Source organism: Aspergillus melleus, assembly GCF_016097325.1.
Source record: "Aspergillus melleus strain CBS 546.65 chromosome Unknown contig9, whole genome shotgun sequence".
NCBI lineage: Eukaryota > Fungi > Ascomycota > Eurotiomycetes > Eurotiales > Aspergillaceae > Aspergillus > Aspergillus melleus.
In genome coordinates, this window is record NW_025763378.1 from 1,070,304 (window position 1) to 1,093,546 (window position 23,243).

Here is a 23,243-nt window from a genome sequence, read left to right on the forward strand (position 1 = left end):
GTTCTGTCTATTTTTCTGCTTTTATTTAGCTGCTCCTTCGAAACTGAGTTAAGACGGAGTAGCTGTCAGGACGGCATAGCATGGACAATCCTAGACAGTCAATAGGATATCATGAGGCTCAGCATCTAAACCTCCAACTTCTCGAAATAGACAAAGATGATATCGATACTTCAGTTTACCATGCCCGGCCACCAATGAACTTGGGAAACCATGACTGAATTACTATACCGGTAAGCGAACGGTAGTTTCCTCTTTCCTTGGAATATTATACTAATATAGAATTTCTATTAGGAACCCATGAGACATAGCACAAGCGGAAATGAGATATCAACTTTAGCAACAGCCAGCGCCCCATGGGCCATAAGACCGATAGACGAAGATATACCGATGTATAGAACATTTTCAGAACATCAAACCAAAGCGAACAGCCCATCAATATTGGGTCTATACAACATCAGTCAAATCTGTAAGACATAAAACACAAGCGGAAACGGAGCGCCAACGGCCCAACTCGAGCAACAGCCAGCGTCCTATAAGACTAGTAGATAAAGATATACCGATTTATAGAAGATTTTCAGAATATCGAGCGACAACGAATAGCCTATCAATACTAGGCCTATACAACGATGGCAATCTATTCGATACAGAATCAAGCCGGACTTTTCGCTAAAACGGAATACTTCCATCAGTATATTGAGAATCACATACGGATAATAAAGACCCTTTGCTTATTTATTTCGACTTTCAGCAAGCACGCTTTTACAGATTGCTCAAGAGAACCCCAAAGTCGAAGAGCTGTTACAGTTTGAAAGGATAAAATCTTTGATATTCGAATTCTCGGAATTTTTGTTAACTAGTTGGTTACGGGAAAAGATTGCTTGGTCAGATGTACCTATAAAGATGCCAAAATAAATTAAATTAGCGAATTTTATGCTAGTGCGGATAATTATTGGATTTCAAGGATATCCGACAGTTGGATGCAGATGTCAAAGTGGTATCCACATCCGCGGATTTGCCGCAGCCTAATCCTAACAGATTTACGTTATTGAGGTCTTGATCGTTCCCCGTTCATCCCGATCTTTGCCTATCTTTTAAAATGGTAATCGGTCAAATGAATGTTCGCTTGAATGAGCGGTGGGGTATGTATAAGAGAGCAAACGCCTTGCTCTTCACATATAACAAGGCCTATTTTTGCCAATGGAGCGTAGTCAAAAAGCAAGCATCTTATCTGAAGATCCTCCGACCTATGCAAAACATGGTGTGTTCAACCCAGCCCCTACAAGAGTATGCATACGCCTGACATCTCCCAGATCGGAGATGCGCTGAAAATTCTGGGAAACGCGAGAATCAAAATCGTTGAGTCAAAGGTGGAAAGTGTCTGTTTGTATCGATGTAGCCTTTTTGAAGTCAGCACACCGGTCCTTTTCTCCGCAGAGTCTCCGAGATGGCAGAATAAGATATTTACAGGCCATATCCCAAGCTAGATGTTTCCGCCAGGAAATCAAGAGAGGACTTGGGTCATGAGGATGTTAAGCAAAGAAAAATGGCAATTTATGGGAAATATGTTCAGGTCCTTACAGTATGATGATGATGATGATTCATACGCTGGCCCCTCGCCTTAAGCGATATGCAGGGTACCACTGTCTCTAATCTCTATGTACATTCCTTCACCGTAAACTATTACTTTCCTGACGAACTTGGAGCCTCGTCAAGGCCTGTGTTGTCCGATGCCTGGGGTTCTGTTCTGCCGCCCTCGTGGCGGGTCCAGAGGGCGGAGGGTACAGCCAGGAAGGCGCATGAGCCCAAGACAAGCTATTATAAGGCACTCATCAAAGTTGCATCGATTACACAAATATAAAAAGTAATGCTAAACCCCGGCTCCGGCCTCTATTTTGCGCCCACGTCAACACTAACATGTCCACCCTTGATTCATGCATTTTGAAGATCAAGTCAAACCCCGAGCAGCTCGCAACACAAAAAAAGCTTGTTGATCTCCTTCGGGATTGCCCACCTCAGACCCGCCTTCGTGTTTTCCAAGACCTCTTGAATATACACCCCAATAACGAATGGCTCATATGCCAGAGAGCCTTTGCATGTACAGATAATGGCCTACATGACGATGCCTGCACAACTTGGGTCCGCCAACTCAACAAATATCCCAAACGAATCCAGTTCAGAGAAGGTTTTCTCTATACAGTTGGCCAGCTGTGTCCTGCTCGGCGTCTAGAGCTGCTATTTCAAGTTCAAAACCAATATCCTTCCTTTTGGATTGATTGGGAGATCGCTCTGGAGTTCCTCTCGCAACGACAATTCAATAATTCTTATCAAGCATTCAACAGCCTTGACTCAAAGTACCAGTTAGTCCCTGGCCAGAAGGAAGAGGTGGAAAAATATTTGCTCCACTGTGCTATCGGGACAGGAGATAAATCTGCTGTTTGTGCGTTGTTGGAGCTATCTAGAGGCACACAATCCGATCTCGACACTTGCGAGCTGCTCCTTGACTTTGGGCATGTCGAAGAAGCGGCGAAGCTTTGGATCAAGATCCCACAGGGTGAAAGAGGTGAAGCTCTTTTGGCCAAAATCTGTGAAGCTCTACACACACAGTGTGGCCATTTACAAGCGGACAAGACTCTGCCTATCTGGGAAGCACTTCTCCGCTCTAGGCCCGAAAACCCCAATTTACTTGCTGGATTCAGGGGGGCTCTCGAAACATGCCACAACAGAGGCATTCTGGTTGATAAGCTGGAACAACTACTCCATGAGAACCCTGAGAATTTCTCCTTTTTCGACACCATTAGTCAAGAGCTATTGGAGCTAGGAGAAACTGTGCGGAGCCTCAACGTATGGAGACGACTCACTGCAAAATTTCCGCACATTGAACATTTTAGAAACGAACTATATCTTGCTCGGAGTGCGCATTTCCAAATTCACAGAACGAGTGAAGATGTTGACTCTCTATGCATGATCTGCATGGACAGAAGACTTGATACTTGTTTTTCAAGCTGTGGACATGTCTGCTGTGCTGAGTGCGGCGACAGCCTTGTCACATGTCATATGTACCGCAAAAAGATTGAGGGGAGAATTAAGGTACATGCTTTTCTCAGTTTACGAAACAGCGCATAGGTACTATAAATTACATCTCTACGATAAGCTGAAGAAAGCTTACCATCTGTTATGTGTAGCGAGAAGATTGATGCAGTGTCCGTCAAGTTATATCAAATCTACATGGAAGGTTCCTGAACCCCTTGTAATTTATTTACGCTTTCTATGTACATACTGTAGAATCTGTATCGTTACTGTATAAGATTACAGAGTACAATGATATATATTCGGCACTGCCTATAATGATAGGCTTAGTGTAACTTGCCATGGAATTATAAAGCTGGACATAGTTCTGGGGAAAGGGGGGGGAGGTTTATTTCGCAGATCACTGTAAGATATTGTTAATTTTGACGCGGAGATCTTTTATGTTCGTGTGATGGAGTTCAGTAATTCGGCGATAAGAAGCAAAAGTTCCAAGGGTAGGCTTTCCGAAGCCATTATCATTTGGACAAATATCAATTCTCTCTTAATAACAGGCTAGACAGAGCAGGCTGATTTCGCAGATCACAATTTCATAGAAGCTTTCAACGCTTATACGGCCCACAACAAGATATAGGTAATAATAGAGATACGGTGAACAAAATAGGGGTGAACATTTCGAACTTACAGTCACAAGACTGCCGGTGGATTGGAAGGCTGATAATCCCTGATGACACGAATAAGTAGTCCGCCATTATTTGCGGGATCGCGGGGCCATATCTATTTGTGGCTCTATATTGCGATCAAAGGTGGGAAGCTCCTGGTTTTAGCGCAGACCCTTGAATGAACCTGATAGTCTACTTCCCAACAACCTCAAATTAAATTGAACTAGATATAGGAACTATAGGGGCGGTGTTTTTAGGGTCCCAATAAAATCTATATAATCCTCATCACCTTCCGTGGCTCATTGGGAACTGGCAATCTGGACCACAGATGCCCCCCAAAAGAGAAAAGACAAAGCCGACAGCTAGGAAAGTTGAGAAAGTCGGCACAACAAACGGCCAAGAGCTATCGACTACAAGCAGTTGTCAGTTGGGCGTAGAAGAGCCTGTCGAAGGCAGAGTTACCATCACCCCTCAGTTACAAGAAGAATTAAAACGCCTTTTTCGAATGACAAAAATGGTTGCACAGCGTTATGGCCAGGGGTGTTCCAATCAGTCGCCTTCGCCTTTTGTCCAAACTCTAGATGACAATCAAACTTCACACGACGACAGACCCATAAGAGACGAGACGTCAATTAATGATTTAATCACTGCAGATATGCTTTGGGACAGTGTTATAAAAATCATGCATGGTAAGAAAAAGTTGCAAGGCGGTACCATACACAGTGAAAACATGAAATTTTAATTTCTTCGGTTTTCTCCCAACAGTCTGCCGTAGCGACCGTTCTCCACACCATACCAGCCCGACTCGAATCCCCATAGGGTTCTCCTGATCACCAAATGATGTCTATATAAAAGGCCTATGAAACCATAAATTGCTGGTTCATCCAGCAACCATGCGCTACCAGCATCCGCGCTGCCCTTCCCGGGGCGGCTATTGCAGACTTGTGGTTGGTGAGCGCAAGTGGGAGGGAACACTCGCGTACCGAGAGGCCGTCTACGGTTCCGCCTTGTACCTAAGGAGATGTACCCAAACGGAGAGCCCTGGCGAGACTTGGACTCAGCATTTCAGGGCCATATTGATCCTGACGCCCGTTCCTAGAATTTTAACCCTTCTCACGCATTGCTACATAGAGTCCTCGATCACACGAACAATATCCATATCCTCATACACATCTTGCACAAGTTGTGCGACATTTGATTGATAATGTTGCTTAGACACCTACATAACTGACTTCACAAACAGATCACGCGCATTCTAACTGCGACACTCGACCATCCTTCCCCTGTGCATATCATAGTAGTTTATACATCGAGCAACCTCCGAGCATTTTCAACACTTGATCAACTGCATGGTGAGATAAATGTGATAATAGATCTGTATACGCCCACATTGTAGCCTGCTGGCAGTTTTCTCCAGCGCTAACTGCAGCAACAACCTAATAACCACACGACAGAGGCTCCTATAGAAAATGCCGTCGCCAGCCAGCTGGTGACCAGCATGCGCTGGCCTAGTGTAGCCGCGATTCCTGATGACCGAAAAACTGTTCTCAGAACCCCAACAAGCGACACATATACTCCAGTCGCCGTAGCTGACGAAGCGATATTGATGATTGCCGTTACCTAAGACAGAATCGTGAGTCAGGGTTGATGAGAATTGGTAGCGTTGGCCACGTACCACCGAGAGTGTGCCCACAATGGATGCCAAGTGCCCAGAGACAATGGATATTATTCCTGATCCCAAGAGAAGCACTGTTGCCACCACTGCGCCGATGTATGTAGCTGTCACCCCCTTGGATGAGGATTTATAAACACCACCCAATCTATCGACCTGGTTCGGAAACATTTTTTCGGCCCACGAGGTCCGAAGATCAAGGACTTCTGTGAAATTGAACCAGAAAGAGGCAGCAGGATCTGTGCACTCTGTGAGGTTCGATTTGCCTCCTTCAATATTCCCTTTGCAATATCCCCATAACCCAACCGTGTAAAAGTCCGATGCGTTTGATTTGGAATTGGCCAGCTCGGTCGACACGCTCTGAGCGAGGTCCTTAGCGTTGTCCGCCACACTTTCCACCGACCCCGTCACCACACTGGTAACATCATGATGTAAGTTCCCAGTAATGTCACCAGATTCATTGACGGCATCTTTGGCTGCTGCGGCAGAATCCGCTATTTCGTCTTCGATGAATGAGCGCTCGGTAATCATACTTTGCAGCGTTTCTTCTAGCGTTGAAATGAAGGCAGTAGTGTTTGCCTAGGACACACGACAGTTACGATCATCCTTGAAGCTCATCATATTGGTACAAAAGAAATATATAGCACTTACTTTCATAAAGAACAACTCACTTTGAGGGGTGGAGACCCGAGTGCAGCCAATACCGACGAAAATTAAACATATCAAACTGGCCACCGACAAAGCATATGGTACTGCCATGCACAGTAGTCTTCTTGATTTCCCCATGATGCCCATGGGGTGATATTCTATCTCTTTTGAATTGCACTGGTCCTTCCGTATAGACATCTATGTCGAGTCTTACATTGTTATTTATCATGGGTCGCAATATGGTCCCAACGCAGCATGCAATGGGACTAGGTTTCCATGAGAGTGGTCACTCATACCCCTCACATATGTCCCTGGTTTGATCGGCCCTCAATCAATGTGGCGTCGCTGAACTTGGTTGATAAGAAGAAACAGACACTTAGATCATAAGCAGCAAACGATAAGCATCCGTCTTTTTTGGTTAATTATTCCCGTGCTTCCCCCGTTGCATTGGCAGTTTTCAACAACATTAGAAGTGGCACTTGACGACAGCAAAGGCCGCCTACAAGGCAAGTCTCATGCCCGTTCAACTGTCTTATCTGCAAATACAAGAATATCACTTTAGTTGGTTATCATTATCTACACTATCTCATGTATCAGATATCAGTGATTCTCGGTATTCGTAGAGCTGTGAACAACAGCTAATGCCGTCCAAGGTTTGATCACCACATCATCTTGTCTAAATATTTAATATATCACCGTTGCAAGTTTCTTTAATCTTTCAAGTTAGCTTTTCATGGTATAGTACTTTCGTAAATGGTCATGAGTATGCCTATATATTCTATAGGGTGGTCAGACCCCTGTACGGTACAATGTATAGAATACTATTCAAGAGAAGAAAAGTTTTGGTGGAGGTGTGAGTGATATGCATATTATTTGTCTTCTGTCGTAATACTCGGGAGGGTGCAGAAGTTCTCACTGACATTGCCGCCGTTCTGTCACCCCAAAGGTTGACTTACAAAACATCATCTGCTGCTCTTATTCATTTCATTAGGATATATTTATGACAACAAAGGTTTTTTTCCATATATTCTAATATTCCGTAATCTCCCTTTTCTCGGGGTGTGTAATTTGATGGCCCTTTAGCTGAAGTGCAAGGTTTAGCCATGGGAAGTACCATTGACCATCTGCGCGTGACCTTCACCTTCAAGAATGTATGTGGCGGCTTTTGTAGTCCAGTGGTCATTTTTCGTCCCTTTTTTGCGTGAATTGTGAGGTTTCTTTTTGATTCCTGACCTAGAGCGCATACTTGATAACACGGGTGGATGCTGTGTCTGCGTTGTAGAAGAAGTCAGATAAATATCTTGCCCGTCGTTTATCTGTCCTGGTTCGCTGGCAATTATCGTAGTTGCACCTGAGTCAATCGAACTTGAACCTCCATCGAGACCTAAAACCCACGTTAAATGAAGAAGGGCATGGGCGTTTATCATGGCTTGAATACCAAGTGTCCTCTTCCACTGGCAGAGCCTGTTCCCATAACTTTCCAAAGTCTCTCCCAGGCTGCCATCGATGTAAAAGCTTTCGTTCATTAGATCGATTTCCGGGTCCGTCGTGTAAAATGATTCGCAAAACTCTTCAGGGGGTGTCGCAGACATGCCGTCTTTTTTTTGCAACTCATCACTCGCATCTCCCGTTTTGCAAAAGGGGCTGGCTCCTGAAGAAACATGTTCAAGCCACCCATTGTCATCGCTCGTGGCCGGATGATGCGGGGATATAGATGTGGTAATGTCAGGAAGGTTGTTCTCAAAGATTTCCCAATTCTCCATGGCTAGGTGAAGTAATGTCACTTAGTACGAGCAAAAGATCAATGGCCAAATGAGCAGGGAAACGAACGTTTAAAGGAGTCCTTATCACAACCAAGAAATGATACTAGCGATGAAGGCAGACAGATATATATACCAATGTCATCATAAGCGAAAGTTACGTGAGCGGAACACCCCACTTATAGGCGGTGACCTTAAGAGGTAAATTAAAAAAGCACGGTGCTACCTGTCAGAGACTCAGTGAGCATAATCTGTAAGCCTATCGAAAAAGATTCCCACAGTGCTACTATCGAGAGAGCCAACCAGCCTTCCACCAGAGAAAAACCGGCTTCTGTAGCTAGCAATTCATCCCTGACTCAGTTACCTCTTTCCATTGTATGATTCGCGGATTAATTTACCCGAATAAAGAAACTGTACAGTATCACACACGTATGGTGACTCATTTTTGCGCAGCTTGTTGGGTGCTGAACCCTCTACTGTCGCTACGTAGGAGACCAGGTGGAATGGATAATGTCGGCAACCTGCCATTCGGTGTATAGGATACTAGAATGGGTGGATTATGAGTTAATATAAATATTTAGAAAGATGACCATTGAAACTGTCCTACATGGTCTAAGCTCCAAGTTAATTCATGGGTGACAGGATGTACACATTATGAGGCCTTAGCTTTAGGTATTGCTCCATACTTTGGCGTTCCGTCGAATCAGGTGCCAGGTATTGGTGCTCAAGACCAGTCTTCAACTACACGTTACCCATTTAGGCCAAAGTAGCATATCCTTGAAATGAAAACCCTGAACCTGAACAGTCATCAATTTAATATTATTGTCCCTCATACAATGTATTAGAGCCGCCCTCTATTCTTGGTTTATTCACTCGTCCTCATGGACCGTGCCCGCCAACCCCACAGACACAGGCCTGGATACATACATACTACACCCGCCAGTAATCTACCTGGCACGAATAGGCCACATCGATCACCAGTGCCTCCAGGTTCCTTGCATCCCATGTCGAAGTTCCAGTCGATGCTGTTAGAAAGGGGTGCTGGTATTACAAATTAGCAAATATCCCTATTATCACTAGTCAGAATGTACCTTGATAAGCTTGCTCGCCGATGCCCCCTTTATGTCATTTAAGAAACTCAAAAGCTTTTCCCCGCGGGGGTAATCCACCGCCTGTGCCTTCTTATCAACGGTGTGTTCATCGTGTATGAGAAGTCTCATGATCTGTCCAGCTGATTCTTCGTCTTCGTAATCGACAATATTTCCGTATCTCTCTCTAGAATTGGCAAACCCAGCTAGTAGGTAGGTTAGCATCAATGAGACGATATACAAATCATCTTGCTTACCGATTTTTAAAATGCCTTCAAAGGTGACAAGCACGCTGGTGCATCCAAGTGCCCCATGCGTAAGGCCCTGAGTATGAAGATATTCCACCCCAGCTAAAAGCTTGTGATTGTCAGTCTCATTGGTCATATTATCTTGGAATAATGGATCAGACGGACCTGGCCCATTATCGAAGCTATCTGCCCATCGCTAGGGGGCCTTGCGCAAGCTCGTACGTGCTCGAGGGTGAAAGGGGCGTATTCCGAAACAACAAACAGATGTTCCTTAGCTTCACTTTCCGTGTCTATGTGTCTCCTGGCGTCAGGAAGACTAGACTGATATATCTCCAACGTAGCGAGCAGATTTGTATGATGGAGAGTTTTATGTCGCTGCTCGATGATGGTAGCCTCATGCTTCGGGAATGTGCGGACTGCGACAACACCCCCAACACTATCCTTACGTGTTGCCTTTGCGACCCATACATCAAGATTTACCTTCATTTCCACGTTGTATATATCCCATGGTGACATTTGTTGTGTCAAATGACATTCTGTCTCTCCATTTGTACAGGACATGTTCGTATTGATCGTGGGATGGGCAAAGTGAAAGACGAGTCCATAGCGAATAGTATGTTTATATATTTCTTCCTTGTGACTAAAGCCTGTCCTCAAAATAGAAGGGACCTAAATACCTTCCCGCCGTCTAATATGCCCATTCTTCCTTTCTTCTTCTCCTTTTTCCAAGCGCTTTTTATTTGCATTGTGTTGAACGAGAGAGTTTATGCGAAAAGAATTAAAGTTGGGTTGAGTGACTAAAATCTCACATATATTCTACCTGAAGCGCTTCCTAGATACTGTCACAAATAACCTTAATCAAAAACAAAAAATCTGTGACAATGGCGTCTCCTAACCAAGCAGAGTATGCTGAATCAAGATTTGCTCCAGAACGGCACCTTGGGTTTCAGGGGTCTGCAAAGGTAAACCTATCCTCGCTAGACATTGGCCCGGAATGGCAACTGGACCAACGGCGATTGGAGCAATTGATTCATGTGTTTAAAAATGGGATCGACCCTCTCCGACTCGAAAATCACGTTGACGTGATCGTGAGCCGGGAAGGACTTGCGCAAGCTCTTAACGAGATAGGTCTCCCGGTGGCGGAACTTCGAGCAAGAGACCCAGAGAACTATCCAGCTTTGCATTTTCCTAGCCAGTCGCTGCGCTGCCTGCATGGAAGACATCGCGTTCAAGCAGCCCGAACTTTTCTTCCCCCTCGGCGTCGGTGGTGGATAGTGGACCTTTATGTGGATGGTTTGTCTTGTCTTTGTGGCCGCGCAGCAGTTGCCATGCCAGATGCTGAAAGCGACTACAGACACGTCAAACGAACTACAGAGATATCTTGCGGAGGCTTACAGTCATGAATCTCGGCACTCAACCGGTGAAATATATGTCAAGATGCGACAAGCCCAGCTCGCCAATGACGAATTATCCGAAAGAAGATGGCGAGCAAGGCTGACCGCCTGTGAGGTAAGCCGCTTGGAGATGCTGCAGAAGAATCCGGACTTGTATAATGCATTTGATGCGTTCATGGCCATGCCTGGGATCCTTGAGAGCGGTACTATATTGACAGTATGGAACAAGTTCATCTGCCTCCGGTGTAATGATGTACTGCTCCCTCCGATAATTTCACCTTCATCTGCTGATGTCCATAGGAATTAGTGTATTACCTCGAAAAAACCATCTATAAGTTCTGGGCATCACTGATGGAAAATGATCCGACCAAAATGAGCAAAATAGACTCGCGGACGGTGGGCAAGCTTGAAGGGTTTGCACCGGGAGTGAGTGAAGTTGACAAGATATACGTGAGCGGTTTAGTGCTGGGAGGCGACGTATTTCGACACTTCAATTTCGAAGAGCGAAAGGCAATAAATGAGAAACTCCAGCGCCACACTGGGAGAATTCCGTCGCTCAAACTCTTTTTCGAGGATACCAATTTTTTGACCATTGCCGCTAATCGGATGAAGCGGTTGATCGACCCGTGTGTTGACCGGATTTATGATCTAGCAAGAGTTAACAGACGAAACATATATCGACGCAAGCCAAGCATTAGAGACAGGATGGACTTTATGTTTCACGGGGCAGAGGATGGAAATACCATCATTCAAACATCGGAAGATGGAAGTCGGTCTATTAGGTCCGACGACAGGGCATTTGATATTGCATATCGACAGGTGTGGCTATGCGCGCTGCGTGTCAGCGGTGGCAGCCCAGGACATAGTAAGCGCCCAGCAGTGCTTCGCGCATGGGATCACCCCCATGCCCAGTATCGCCTATCTCAGCTCGCCCATCAAGTGGGCTTTCGTTCGGACCGAATAGCACTGTCCATCGCCAGTGATACCCAGCCGGAATCCCCGCTTTGGGATGCATTTGAGGTAGAAAAGGAGCCCGCCCTGAAACGTTGTGGAATCCCATATGTTGTTACATTCAAGACGGACAGGGAAGTCCTTTTCCTTGACCGTGTGGGTGCGGATCTGGGAGAATGTGGGAAGCTTCCATCTTCTTTTATACTCTGTGACATTTATCATTCCTTCTTTGGCCTCTTGCAGGATATTCAGGTAGATGAACAGCAAGCGAGCGATCCAAATGCTGCACCTGGTGATGCTTTCGGTGAGCCTGTTCATAGTCATAACGGCCCCGCAAGTGCAGATACTTCCAATCCGGGCCATGAAACCCCTGCGGCCCACACAGAACCCCCGTCCGAATCTAGACCTATGTCTCCGGACGCACATAGGGATAGCTCTACCACGGCAAGTTCTACTCCCGCAGCTGCAACCGAGAATCCGGGCCATGAAACCCCTGCGGCCCACACAGAGCCCCTGTCCGAATCCAGACCTATGTCTCCGGACGCACATAGGGATAGCTCTACCACGGCAAGATCTACCCCTGCAGCTGCAACCGAGATGCCTGCCGCCACACCAACACAAACCAGCGGTGGAAACCCATCGGCTACTTCCATACCTCGCGACGAGCCGGCAACATCGGCTCCTAATCCTGCGCCACCAGTGAACCTGGGAGATCGAGATCATAGAACGGAGCGGAGTACGGAGCTGGAAGAAATACAGAAAACCCTCCAAGCCCTTCATAACGATCTTCAGCACGATCTACGGTGCACCGATGGTGGGGACGCGAGTCTCGGTGAGATACGAGAGGCCTGTAAATATTTTGCTTGGCCAGACGCCTCCGATGCAATGGATATGGAGCAAGACGTGATAGATAATATAGAAAAGATAAGGAAAAGCTCGGCGGCTTTTGAAAGTAAGATCGATGAGACGAAGAACAAGCTGAAGGATCTCAGGTCACATGTCATCAACACAGACAGGAAAGTTCAAGAACAAGTGAATCGCATAGGTCTCTGCGAGCAGGGGTCCACTGAAATAGACAATACCTCGAACGCTCTTCAGGAAGCCGAAAAGGTGTACAATGAAGCCTGTCATGAAAGGCAAGCCGGATTACGACGTTGGAGCCTTCTAGAGCAGGCCTTTCGAGGGTTATGGTGTGAACTTGGTAACTTGCAGATCCTTCTGCACGTCATGTGCATCGGTGGTCTATTGAACGCCTCTCTCTTATATTCTGAAAAGGTAGGTCAACTTTGCACGTGGGAGAATTACCTTTATGAGAAATTTGGTGACTCCGATGAGGGGCATTGCTTGAGGCTCAGTGCTCTCGATCAAGCTTCAGGCTGCCTTGCTGGATTACTTGCTAGTCTGCAGCAAACATTGAAAGAAGTACAAGATCTAAAAACTGAAGTGCCCTCCCACCTAATGGGACGCGACATGGTGCTGCATTGTTCTACGAGGCTCAAAGATTTTCGCCACGAGTCTCAAAAGACCTTTGTTAGATGGAAACTGACTGTCGATGACACAAATCGCGGTATCATGGATAAGTATGGCCCTGTAGCGTTGTCGCATGGAAGAGAGTTGGTGGGCGCTACAAATTTCACCACTCGATCCTGTGAGGACATAGCTTCGAAGCTTGCTAATCTCCGAAGCCTCCACACTTCTATGCTTAATATGCTCAATTCGGAGCAATCCTTTAGCAGCTTCCTCGACCATGAGGCCAGGGAGAGTATTTTCCATGTCCCTGAGAAGATAGGAAGCTGGGACTCTGCGCATAATTGGATTCAGCAGAGACAAGCTGCTTGCATTGACGATGAAGGACAGGTCAAGACCTTTTCGTCGCGACTGGAACAGCCAGCGGACTTGGATGCCTTGACTGCCGCATGTAAAGAGGGGGCACGGCTGGACGCCCACGTGAAAAAATGTTCCCTAGAGTTACAAGAGTTCAATACGACCTTGGAAGGCCACTTCCATGGCTTGATAGAGAGGCTGCTAATGCTAGCAAGCGGTCTCAATTTGAAGGCACAGGAGGCCTCGAAGCAGGTGATGAATGGATCGCAACATAACAACATTCACGACCTACAGGAGGCAATTAAAATGGCAAAAAGCGCGGAAGCCGATTCAAAGGATTGTGTCAGTCTTGCGGAGTCGGTGCAGGCAGTAGCCCAGAAGGGGAATATCTCGGATGATGCCTGCAGTTCTATCAAAGTACAAGTTCGAGGGGTGGGTGAAGCCCAGATCAGCATCAGTGGAACAGTTTCCGACTTACAAAACACCCTGTCCCAAAAATTAGTTGAGAGCGTGGAGCCGTTCTTGACGAACATGAAGCTGAAATCTGCAGCGGTGCAGCAAATGGCGACAAAGGTTAACACAATGAACAACATGACACTCGCGAAATGTGCTGTAGGTATTGTTGTGAGTGTAGAAAATGCGACTGAGTCGATTTACCGAAGTGCCGATAACTTTGCGATGCATATTCCAAATAACGCTCTCTTTGTGCCGCATGAGTTCCTCGTGACAGTCGATACGACAAAAAAGGGTGTTGCGCAGACCACCAGCATCGCGTTTGGATTATATACGTCCATTGCAAGTAGTTTGAAGACGACCATCAAAGAGAAGGCGACTTGGATCCAGCAAATACAGAAAGATGCTCAGGAATTTGCCAAACATGGGCAGAGGCAGCAATGTGGTGATGCTATCAAAGGTGCAGAGCTGGCAATGAAGGAAATTGTTGGCTACCTTGCTTCCTTAGAGCAGTCAATGAACTGCGCGAATAAACAGCAGTCGAAGGTGGAGACGTGCAAACTCGACGGTTGGGCAACTGAGCAAGGCCAACAGGTCTGCTCTCAAATCAATCACATTATCGCTAGTGCTGTCAAAAAAAAGGATGGGGCAGAAATGATAGTCAAAGACTTGCACCGCACTCTCGACAGCGTATCCGAACCCACAGGTGGTAGTGAGATTAGCCCTTTCGCCGATGGCGTGAGGGCCGAGGCTTTTACGGCGAATCCTACTAACTCGTCCCCCGAAGTATTGCAAGATGTACCTATGCAGACTGACAAAATTGCATGGCAAGGATTTATAAGCAGTGCGAAAAGCTTGGTAAGTGAGATAAACAAGGAAGAAATAAAGTATGCCAACGCATGGCGCGTGTCCGACTTCCATACGGTGGAGGGGACCATTCCCGCCATTAAAAGCTGTGCAAACGAGGCAGATGGCACGGGCCAAGCTCTGCATGCGTTACGGTTGTCTCCTGGTGGAGCCTCAGCTGAGGAGGCGATACAAGATTGCTCGCAGGTGATGTTGGCCTCTATTGCGCTTCTTGGCCAGATAGTGAAGGATGTGAAGAAAAACTCCTTCGCTGCGTGTGGCACTCTAGTCACCGAGAGAGACACTGCCAGGAACGCAGCTAGGGCAGAAGAGAAGGAAAAATATGGCAATTGTGTCGAAAAGTGCCACCAAATGACTGAATCCATTCACCGAACAGAAAAAATTGCCGAGGCCGCACGGTCAGCCGCTGAGGAAATTCGTGCCCGTTTTGGCCATACAACCTGGCTTCAAGAATTACCACGGCACGCCATCAACACTATTCAGGAGCAAGACATACAAGGTTTACGCAGCAATGTGGCTAAGGCTAATGGGATAAATATGGAGGCTAAAATCGCTTGGTGGATGGAAGCAGCGAGCAGAAATCAACGCAGAGCGGAAAACGAATGGGACGTCGCTGAGAGGAAATTCAAGCTCACAAATCCAGATCCGTCGCTGAAGGAATGGAGCTTAGCCGAAGTCGCTTACAAATTAGCATCCGAAGCTTACGAACAAGCAACATCCCGCCTGTCAGCTTGTGAGGGAACGGAGAGTGATTTCGAAGTTAGAGCACAACTATTCGATAAAGCATATTTCAGAGCTCAAGCCGCCGACAAAGCGGCAGAGACAGCCATAGAGAAACAAGCTACAGGCAGACATCACAAGCGGAAACTCCAAGAAGTAGAGGAACCGGAAGAGAGTGCTGATGTTCTCCGACGAGGGAGAACGAAGCATATCCGTGTGTTTAAGATACAGCGAGAGGGTGAATGGGAATCAGAGTCTCATACTGTCAAGCAGGGAGAATCGTTCCAGAAAGGGAAAGAGCTTACGCGGCGTGGCGTTCTCTACTGCCTTAATACAGAGAGAACTAAACTTGGGAATATAACTGCGGACACATTTGAAACCTTGGCGATCAACGGGGAAACTATTTTTTTTCTTCTGGAGGATTCTATGGAAATTGGCCCTGGAGCTTCCTCGGTTGAATTGAAGGATCGAGCTGTCGCGTATTATAACGCGGCGCTAAATGCTTCCCGGGGCTGACCAATCCTGGGAAAATCAATCTTGGGATCATAGAATTCCTGGATCAGAGTATCCTAGGAAACTATAATTCTCAGGACTTGATCAATCCCAGATAGGGCGTTTCTGGGGGAATGCAATTCCTGGTTCAGATAATCCTGGGAAATTTCGTATTTCAGGAATTGTTGTTCTAAAAACAACAGAAACCTAGGAGCCCTGCTTTCCTAGGACACCAGATTTCCTAGTCAAAGAAGTCCTAGGACTGAATGAATCCTGGAATAGTGAGACGTAGGATTGTGTACATAGTGGTATTGCCGGAAAAAAAAATGTATTTCGCAGAAGCAAGATTAATTTCAAAGTTCAACGCTCGTATTACAGTAAGCCCTTGAAAAAAATATTCAAAATTTTGGTTCAATAGTAGTTCAACCAAAGTGGGCGAGCGGGCAGGCGAGGGAAGGACTCGAAGCTTGATGGAGGGTGGCGACGAAAGGGGATTGGCCAGAATCAACATTCCGTTCCCCACCAGGCTTTATCCACTAAGTTTCAATTTCGACGGATTGTGCAGCAAGAGGGCCACTTTCCAACGTTGCCATCATTGTTCAACGCTTCCTTACCTAACGCTAAAGAAATCCAACGATGCTGACCACTCGCTGAACTCTAAGCTCTTGAGCGCATGCTTCAATTAGTCGCCGAGTTGACAAGATGATTCTGAACGGCCGTAGGGATCAACCCTCCGCCTTGATTGTTCAAGTATCATCCACCGCACGGATCATACTATAGCTGCCTCACCAAAGGCGAAGATATGCACGAGAACGAAATGCTACTCGTGCTCCTAGGGCGTTCGCAGCAATTTCCGAGTTATCGTCAGTGAAGGGAAGAGATTTCTGCCTGGGGGGTTTCGACTGTGGACCAACAGAATTCCATTATGTTCATTGGCCACTAAGCTCCGGACTTAGCCATATACGGTATGATGTGTTTTGGCGGAAGGGTTTGGGAAAGAAGAAAAGAGAGTAGGTGGTGAAGGCGTTTTCCGGAACGTCTGTACACTCTGTGCAAAGTGTGTTCTGAGGGGATGTCTGACGAGGACCCAATAGCTCGTATCACGGAGGGCTTCAGGTTGAGGACTGCCGAACAAACGATGTGGAAAAACCGACCCTGGGAAATTTTATGCTATAATAATGTGGAGTGCGAACAGATCATGAACAGTGAAAGGGTTCGACTCCAACGGACCGTATATGTAACCAAGATACTGTATTAGTATTTCTCATACACACCTAATGGTTATAAAACGAATGAATGAGGGTGTGAATTCTAAACTATCTGCTCCCTCTGTATAAATATTCCCATCCGAATCCTCCTGAATATGATTGTTTTCTTCCTTGTCCTACCGATACAGGGATCATCCTAGTTGTGATACCGATAACTTCCGATATCCCGATAACAACGACGGTTGAATTACAGTAACCCTGGTAATGTAGTCATTCTGACTGGCAGAAGGTATATCTACAGTATGGCGCACAAATTGGACCGATAAGATGTATAAAAACCCGTATCACTAGTTCGCATCCCGGTCCCCTAATTCCATCCACAATACGTAGATCAAACAAAACCTAAGCCTCCTTCCGCCGATAGAGCTCAAAATATAGTCACCTTCGTTCGATCTTGAATCCACCTTCCGACCTCATCGGTTTCACACATCAAACTCTTTTGCTTCCTGACAAATGAGGTCACTACCATATCGAGAGCAGCTGGTGTAAACAGCTTTCTCTCGAATTCCTTCGACTGTGCATAACCTTTTTGGCACATCTCAAAGATTCTTTGCGCATTCTGGCCAATCCCAGAACGCATATTATCAACTGCCGACAGTATGGCAGGAGCACATAGATCCCTCGCAACATCGATAGGCGTGGCCCCGATTGCGTTTTCCCAAACCAGAAGATCGTAGCGATAGGAGATAAACATCGCCAACACTTTGTCCCACCGACCTTTCACAGCGCGGTGGAGAGGCGTATCCCCAACACCATCAAAAACTTCGAGGTGCTGTTGGTTTGTGTTTTCGGCTAAACAAAGTCCTATCTTGAGAGCAGAGAGGTTGCTCTCTGTCTGTCCACCTATCTGAAGTCCTTTTGACATCAGATATGCTAACGGGGTCAGCAAACCTAGCTGCGATGAGGAGCGTTGTGTCAGTAATGACGAGACTAATAGTGGGTTAATGAGATCAAGTAGGCTCTGGATCCTCCTTAATTCGTCATGGGAGGGGCAATTCAGCCTAGCGAACAGCAGGTGAACTAGATTTCTGCCTTTCCTGTCACGAACTCGTTGGTCGGCGCCTGCCTCGATAAGCAGTCGAGCGAATTCTAGCTGATGGCACCGGAAGGCGACTGCCAGGGCAGTGTAGCCGTCAGAGGACCTGGTCTCTAGACAATGCGGCATTTCTCGTATGAGATATTGAATAAGCCTCTCCGATTCATCCGTGGCCCGTGACAGGACAGCGCAATGGAGTACCAATTCATCTGATCAATGGTGAATTAGGATACTGAAAACCCACCAATGGACGAAATGGGGACAATGAGAATGACTGAGATAGGGTTTGAGGTGGAGTGAGTGTAGGAGGCAAGTGGGTAAGTAAAACAAAGAAGAAAATCCCGGGCGAGAAACTTACTTTTTGAGCTCAGCCAATTCCCAAGTACATTTCCCGGTCCCTCATGGCTATTGATCAGCCCTTGGAGACTTTTAACATGGCCGTTTGACATGACGAATTCAGTGTAGAGGCGCCTAGGAGCAGAGCCTAGAAACCACTGGACGGTTTCCAGCTTGCCCTGCCTTGCAGCCAGCAAGAGTGGAGGTGACAGGCTGGCTGGGAGAGTCATGGCAGATTCTGTATGCTGTTTTCTGCTTCCGAAAAGACCCTCATAACGTCTCTTTTCAGATCTAGCTTCTTTATCCACAGTAGGGGCTTGCAAGTGCTCTACGAGGCCAGCACCAGCACACTTGACGATCTCCTCCAGGCAGTGCTGCCGACCAAGCCGTATGACCTGAAGGAGAACGCCGTCCGGGACATGGTAGGTGAGGTCAGATCCACTTTGCTTAGCCATCATATCCCGCCCTAATTGTATCAAAAATGACAGAAGGGGGACATCGTTGTTGAAAACTGCATGATCGAAGAGAGTGCATCGCCGGCTATTAAGTGCGGTCGAATTTACCAGTGCTGCCTCGGGACAGCAATGGCCTTCCAGCTGGAGGCGTGGGTCGCTTTTACTCCCCATGCCCCGCTTGATAACCTGGGGTCTGTCAAGGGAGACCGAGTCACCATCACGGCCTCCGGTGTTGCTTGAACCAATGCTGGTCTCGTTCATCCACGGGCTGTGTCCATGATTCCGCTGCTGAGTCGTGTCATTACGGCTGTCCTCGTTATACTTTTCGATCAACAATGCGAAAATGAACCTGGCAACATCAAGATGGCCACGTAATACTGCTAGCGCGAATGCCGAATTTCCGCTTTGATCGCTGACGCTAGTCAGCAGACAAGGTCCACTCCCTCTTTCTGCAAGGGCGATCTTTTTAATTGTTTCTCGGTGACCGACCCTTGCGGCGTACAACCTGGAATGATCAGTACACATGTCATTGGATGAAGATGGGGTCTTACAATAACTTGGCGTTGTACTTCATCTGCGAATCACTGGGGCTATCTAGGGCATTATATTTTCTCTTCTGGCTCAGCGCATTGTTTCGGTACTCCGACGTATCTTGAAAAATAGGCGGATCATCATGAGCAATGGATGCGTGAGTTGGCGGAGTTTGGATATTGGGGTACAGCTGCTGAAAAGGTTTGGCCTCCAGGTAGAGTAGCTCTTCCTCTAGACGTTCATAATCACGCAAGAGGTGTCCAATACCCGCTTCTGCTGCTCTTTCGTCCTCACATGACCGAAAATTAACAATTTTTCGGCGAACCAAGTCGAGTATGGATGAGCCAGCCAAATGATTATTTTTCGCATGCTTGATCGCAGAATAGCCGGCCGGGGTGAGTGCATTCGGGTCGGCACCACGGAAAAGCAGTTCGATAGCGACGGATGGTAAGTCATGTTCCACGGCGCACACTATTGGCTGCACAAATTTCATGTAGAAGCCTTCGGGCGTTTGATTTACCCAACGGGAAACTGCATCGTGTCGGTGAGCTCTCAAGGCGGTTTTGAACGTGACCGTCGGATGAGCCCCTGCTTCAAGAAGCTGGTCAGCCATGATTGGATTTTTATTTATGATCGCGCTGTTGAGTGCCGGGACCCCAACGTAGTAATTATGATAGCATGCGAATTGAAAGTTGATGCTTCGCTTCGTCCATTCGCGGTCGTGCCTCAAGTATACCCCCAGAATATCGTGATGTATTGAATTGGCGAGATAGTATAGCGGGGTGCGACCGGCCTTGTCAGTCTGCCTCAATGTTGCCCCCAGGCTGAGGAGTTTTATTGTCATACTCTTTGCCTTCCCTGTGGGTAAAGTGAGGGCCAGCACGAGAGGCCAGATAGGGGCGTAACTCCACCCCACGAAAGCCCGGACTGGGAGACCAATATTTGCTCCAAACCCGGCGACCAGCTCCTCCACGGCATCCTCGTGGCATAGCAAGACGGCCAGGTGCAGAGGAGAAAATTTATCGGGTGTAAGAGCATCGATGTCGTAAACGTCAGGAGCTGTATCAGTGTTGGGTGAGAGGTTAGTGCCTGGAGCCTGGAGCTTCCGGTGCGTGGTAACTGGGTAGCTGCGCGCTTCACCCTTGAGGCTACTACTGAGCTCCATATTCTGTCGACTTTTGCTTAGCAATATGCGTATGATGGTCGAATCACCCCTTGATGCTGCAAGATGCAGCGCATTGCGACCGCCAGTGAGAGTTGCTGTCAAGAGAGACCCGTGTTCCACCAGAAGTTTGACTATCTCTGGTGTTGACGCCATGACCGCCAAGTGCAGTGGAGTGCGCCCAAAGTGATCGCGATCATTGATGCCAGATTCTTGCGCAAGCCAGATTTGCACTGCCTTGGGATTCCGAGCAACAATAGCCTCGCACAAAGACTGTATTTTCCCAACATATGCCATCCCTGAAAGCAGTGAGCTCAAAACTCTGCTGAATCATGAGGCAAAACAGACCTGTCCAATCCTCCGCCACTATGGGATGGAAGCTTCCAATCTCCTGCCGGCCGGGGTTATCTTGCAGGAAGCTGATATTCCCGGACACATAGTGCTTGCTTTCGGCTATGGCAAGCTCTTTTTCCTGTGACGTAGCAGGCTCTGGACACCCCCGGCAACAGTCGTGGAAAATATCCTCTAAATCACCGAAGAAAGCAGGGTGACGATGCAGATCCACTACACGATCGGGATTCCATTCGCCTTGGGTATTGAGGAACAAGTCTCGATCATGAAGGAACTTTCGGATTTTTTGGGCGTTATAATTTTTACCGTATGGGATGGACTGGATTCAGATGAGTAACAAGCTTGATTCATGAAGAGAGGTACACAGACGATGGTCTGGTAGTTCGAGTCATCGACCACTTCTGGATCCTCCGCCTTCACCATCCAATCCCTTGGGGGTCTGCTCCAAACGTCACATGGCAGTCTCTGTTCCAGTTCCCTCGTCCTCACATACTCATTATGGTCCCGGCCCTTTGGGAACCTTTCGAGCACCAGGAGGCGCGCCAGCCCGGTGACGCGTGGGAAGAAGGCGTCGAAGATGGCCTGGGGCTGACATCAGTAAGGAACGACACGTCTACATGAATGTTTCTCACCGGGTTCACCCGTGCGCGATCCAAATCAGGCCAGAAAACTTCAAATCCTCGCCGCGAATATTTGAACAGGCGGTTTTCATAGGAGGGCGACCGTCGGGTCAGATCCACACGGTTGCACTGCGTGATGTAAGCTCCAATCGCTCGGGGAGCCAGATAAACCTGGTGACCATTGTATGCCGCACATGCACAGTCCACGTCGAAGCCAGTCAGTACTTCTGAAATCGAGCTGTAGAGGCGCAAAATAATTTGGACGTGGCGTGTTGGGTATTGGGAGACAATCGTCACGGCGTTTTTGGTGCGGACGGTCAAGATCTCGCTCGCAGTTGAATCCCGGATACATTTCTCAATTTCTCTTATCTTCTCGATAGCCTGCTGTTCGGACAACCCATAGAGGAAGATATCTACGTCAGACGTCGGAACATGGTCTTCATGAAAGAACCGACGCAGGCCTTCCCTCGACTGGGCATACTTGGCCGGCACCGGGAGGACCGTGCTGGTAACCGCACTCCCGGCGACAATGACATTGTTCCAGTCTAATCCACGCAGGGACCCCTCGCAAAAGACGTCAAAATTGGCCTTGAACTCATGGATGGTAGATACGACCGCACGAGTGCCAGAAGGTCTTCTGTCTTGGCCACTCAACGGCAGGAGATATTTGGATCTGACTCCTGATGGCTCGGTTGCGGGGTCACGGGCACGAATTTCCAAGTCAGCATACCCTTCGGCGGTGAAAAGAGGTACGAGATTAAACAGTCCATCGAATTCAGAAATCAGGTCACGGTCCTGGGCGAAGATCCTCCGAGCGATCGAATCATATTCATTGTAAGGTCTCAGCAGATCGGAGATTGACGTGCCGGGGGAGGTTTTGACGTATTGTATGAAATTTGAATGCTTGACAGGAACTGGTGGAAGGGCGAATCCATCGGACATTGTGTATCTTCAATTTTAAAATGACTGGCTAGCGTTATATGTCATATGTATTGACAGAGGTGTTGGTTTGGGGGTAGGTCGTATCTCCAAAAGCAGTAGTCTTCGCTTTATAAAGGGCTTAGCCCACAGGTACTCGATACTTAGACGGCGAAGTGAAAAAGCAAGATATTTGACGTGCCCCTTAGTGTTGAATATTATCTCCAAACAATATGTGATGTAAGAAAATACCAGAGCTCTTTGGAGCTACCTCTACACAGAAATGTGATAAAATTAAAAATCCTTCGCAGTGGGGAGAATTGACCTGTTGAGCTTTGTTGAACTACTTTTTGCTTTGTTCCAATTGTTCCTCCGCCGACAAAGACTCTTGATGTGGGTCCTGGAGGCGAATAGTGGGGCGCTACATTCAAAGCGGTTGAACGCGCAAGACTTGTCTGGCCGTTGATTTTGTTAACTTGTTTGTTTTCAGCCAGTCGCCTCTCGTTTCAACAGGCGTCCCACACGCTACGGAGGCTTTGATCACTGTGGTGTAACTAGTCGATGATGTCAACTGGAATGATCTGATCCGCCGCGAGACGGTTGGAAGATAGTGTGGAATGCTGGCGGCTACCTAATACTAGGACATGCAAAGCGGCGTACGAGGATTAAAAGTAGGGGCAGAGATTATATTGTCTTCTACGCCAGCAAATCAAGAGAACCCGCTCATCCCATCCCTCTCTTTGTCACCAGAGCAATACACTCA

At 47.3% G+C, this 23,243-nt stretch overlaps 2 protein-coding genes across 2 annotated transcripts; one reads left to right on the top strand and one right to left on the bottom strand.

Annotated features, from left to right (window-relative positions):
• Window positions 1–11,201: 11,201 nt before the first annotated feature.
• On the top strand, window positions 11,202–15,827 carry LDX57_013023 (uncharacterized protein; the record flags this gene model as incomplete). Its single annotated transcript, XM_046094772.1, has 1 exon — window positions 11,202–15,827. The coding sequence occupies one exon, from the start codon at window positions 11,202–11,204 to the stop codon at window positions 15,825–15,827; it is 4,626 nt and encodes a 1,541-aa protein (XP_045950751.1).
• A 2,504-nt stretch (window positions 15,828–18,331) lies between these two features.
• LDX57_013024 (uncharacterized protein) lies at window positions 18,332–22,504 on the bottom strand (the record flags this gene model as incomplete). The annotated part of the gene is made up of 6 exons (XM_046094773.1): window positions 18,332–18,381; window positions 18,466–19,403; window positions 19,450–20,890; window positions 20,940–21,261; window positions 21,312–21,524; window positions 21,575–22,504. The coding sequence occupies 6 exons, from the start codon at window positions 22,502–22,504 to the stop codon at window positions 18,332–18,334; spliced, it is 3,894 nt and encodes a 1,297-aa protein (XP_045950752.1).
• Window positions 22,505–23,243: the final 739 nt, after the last annotated feature.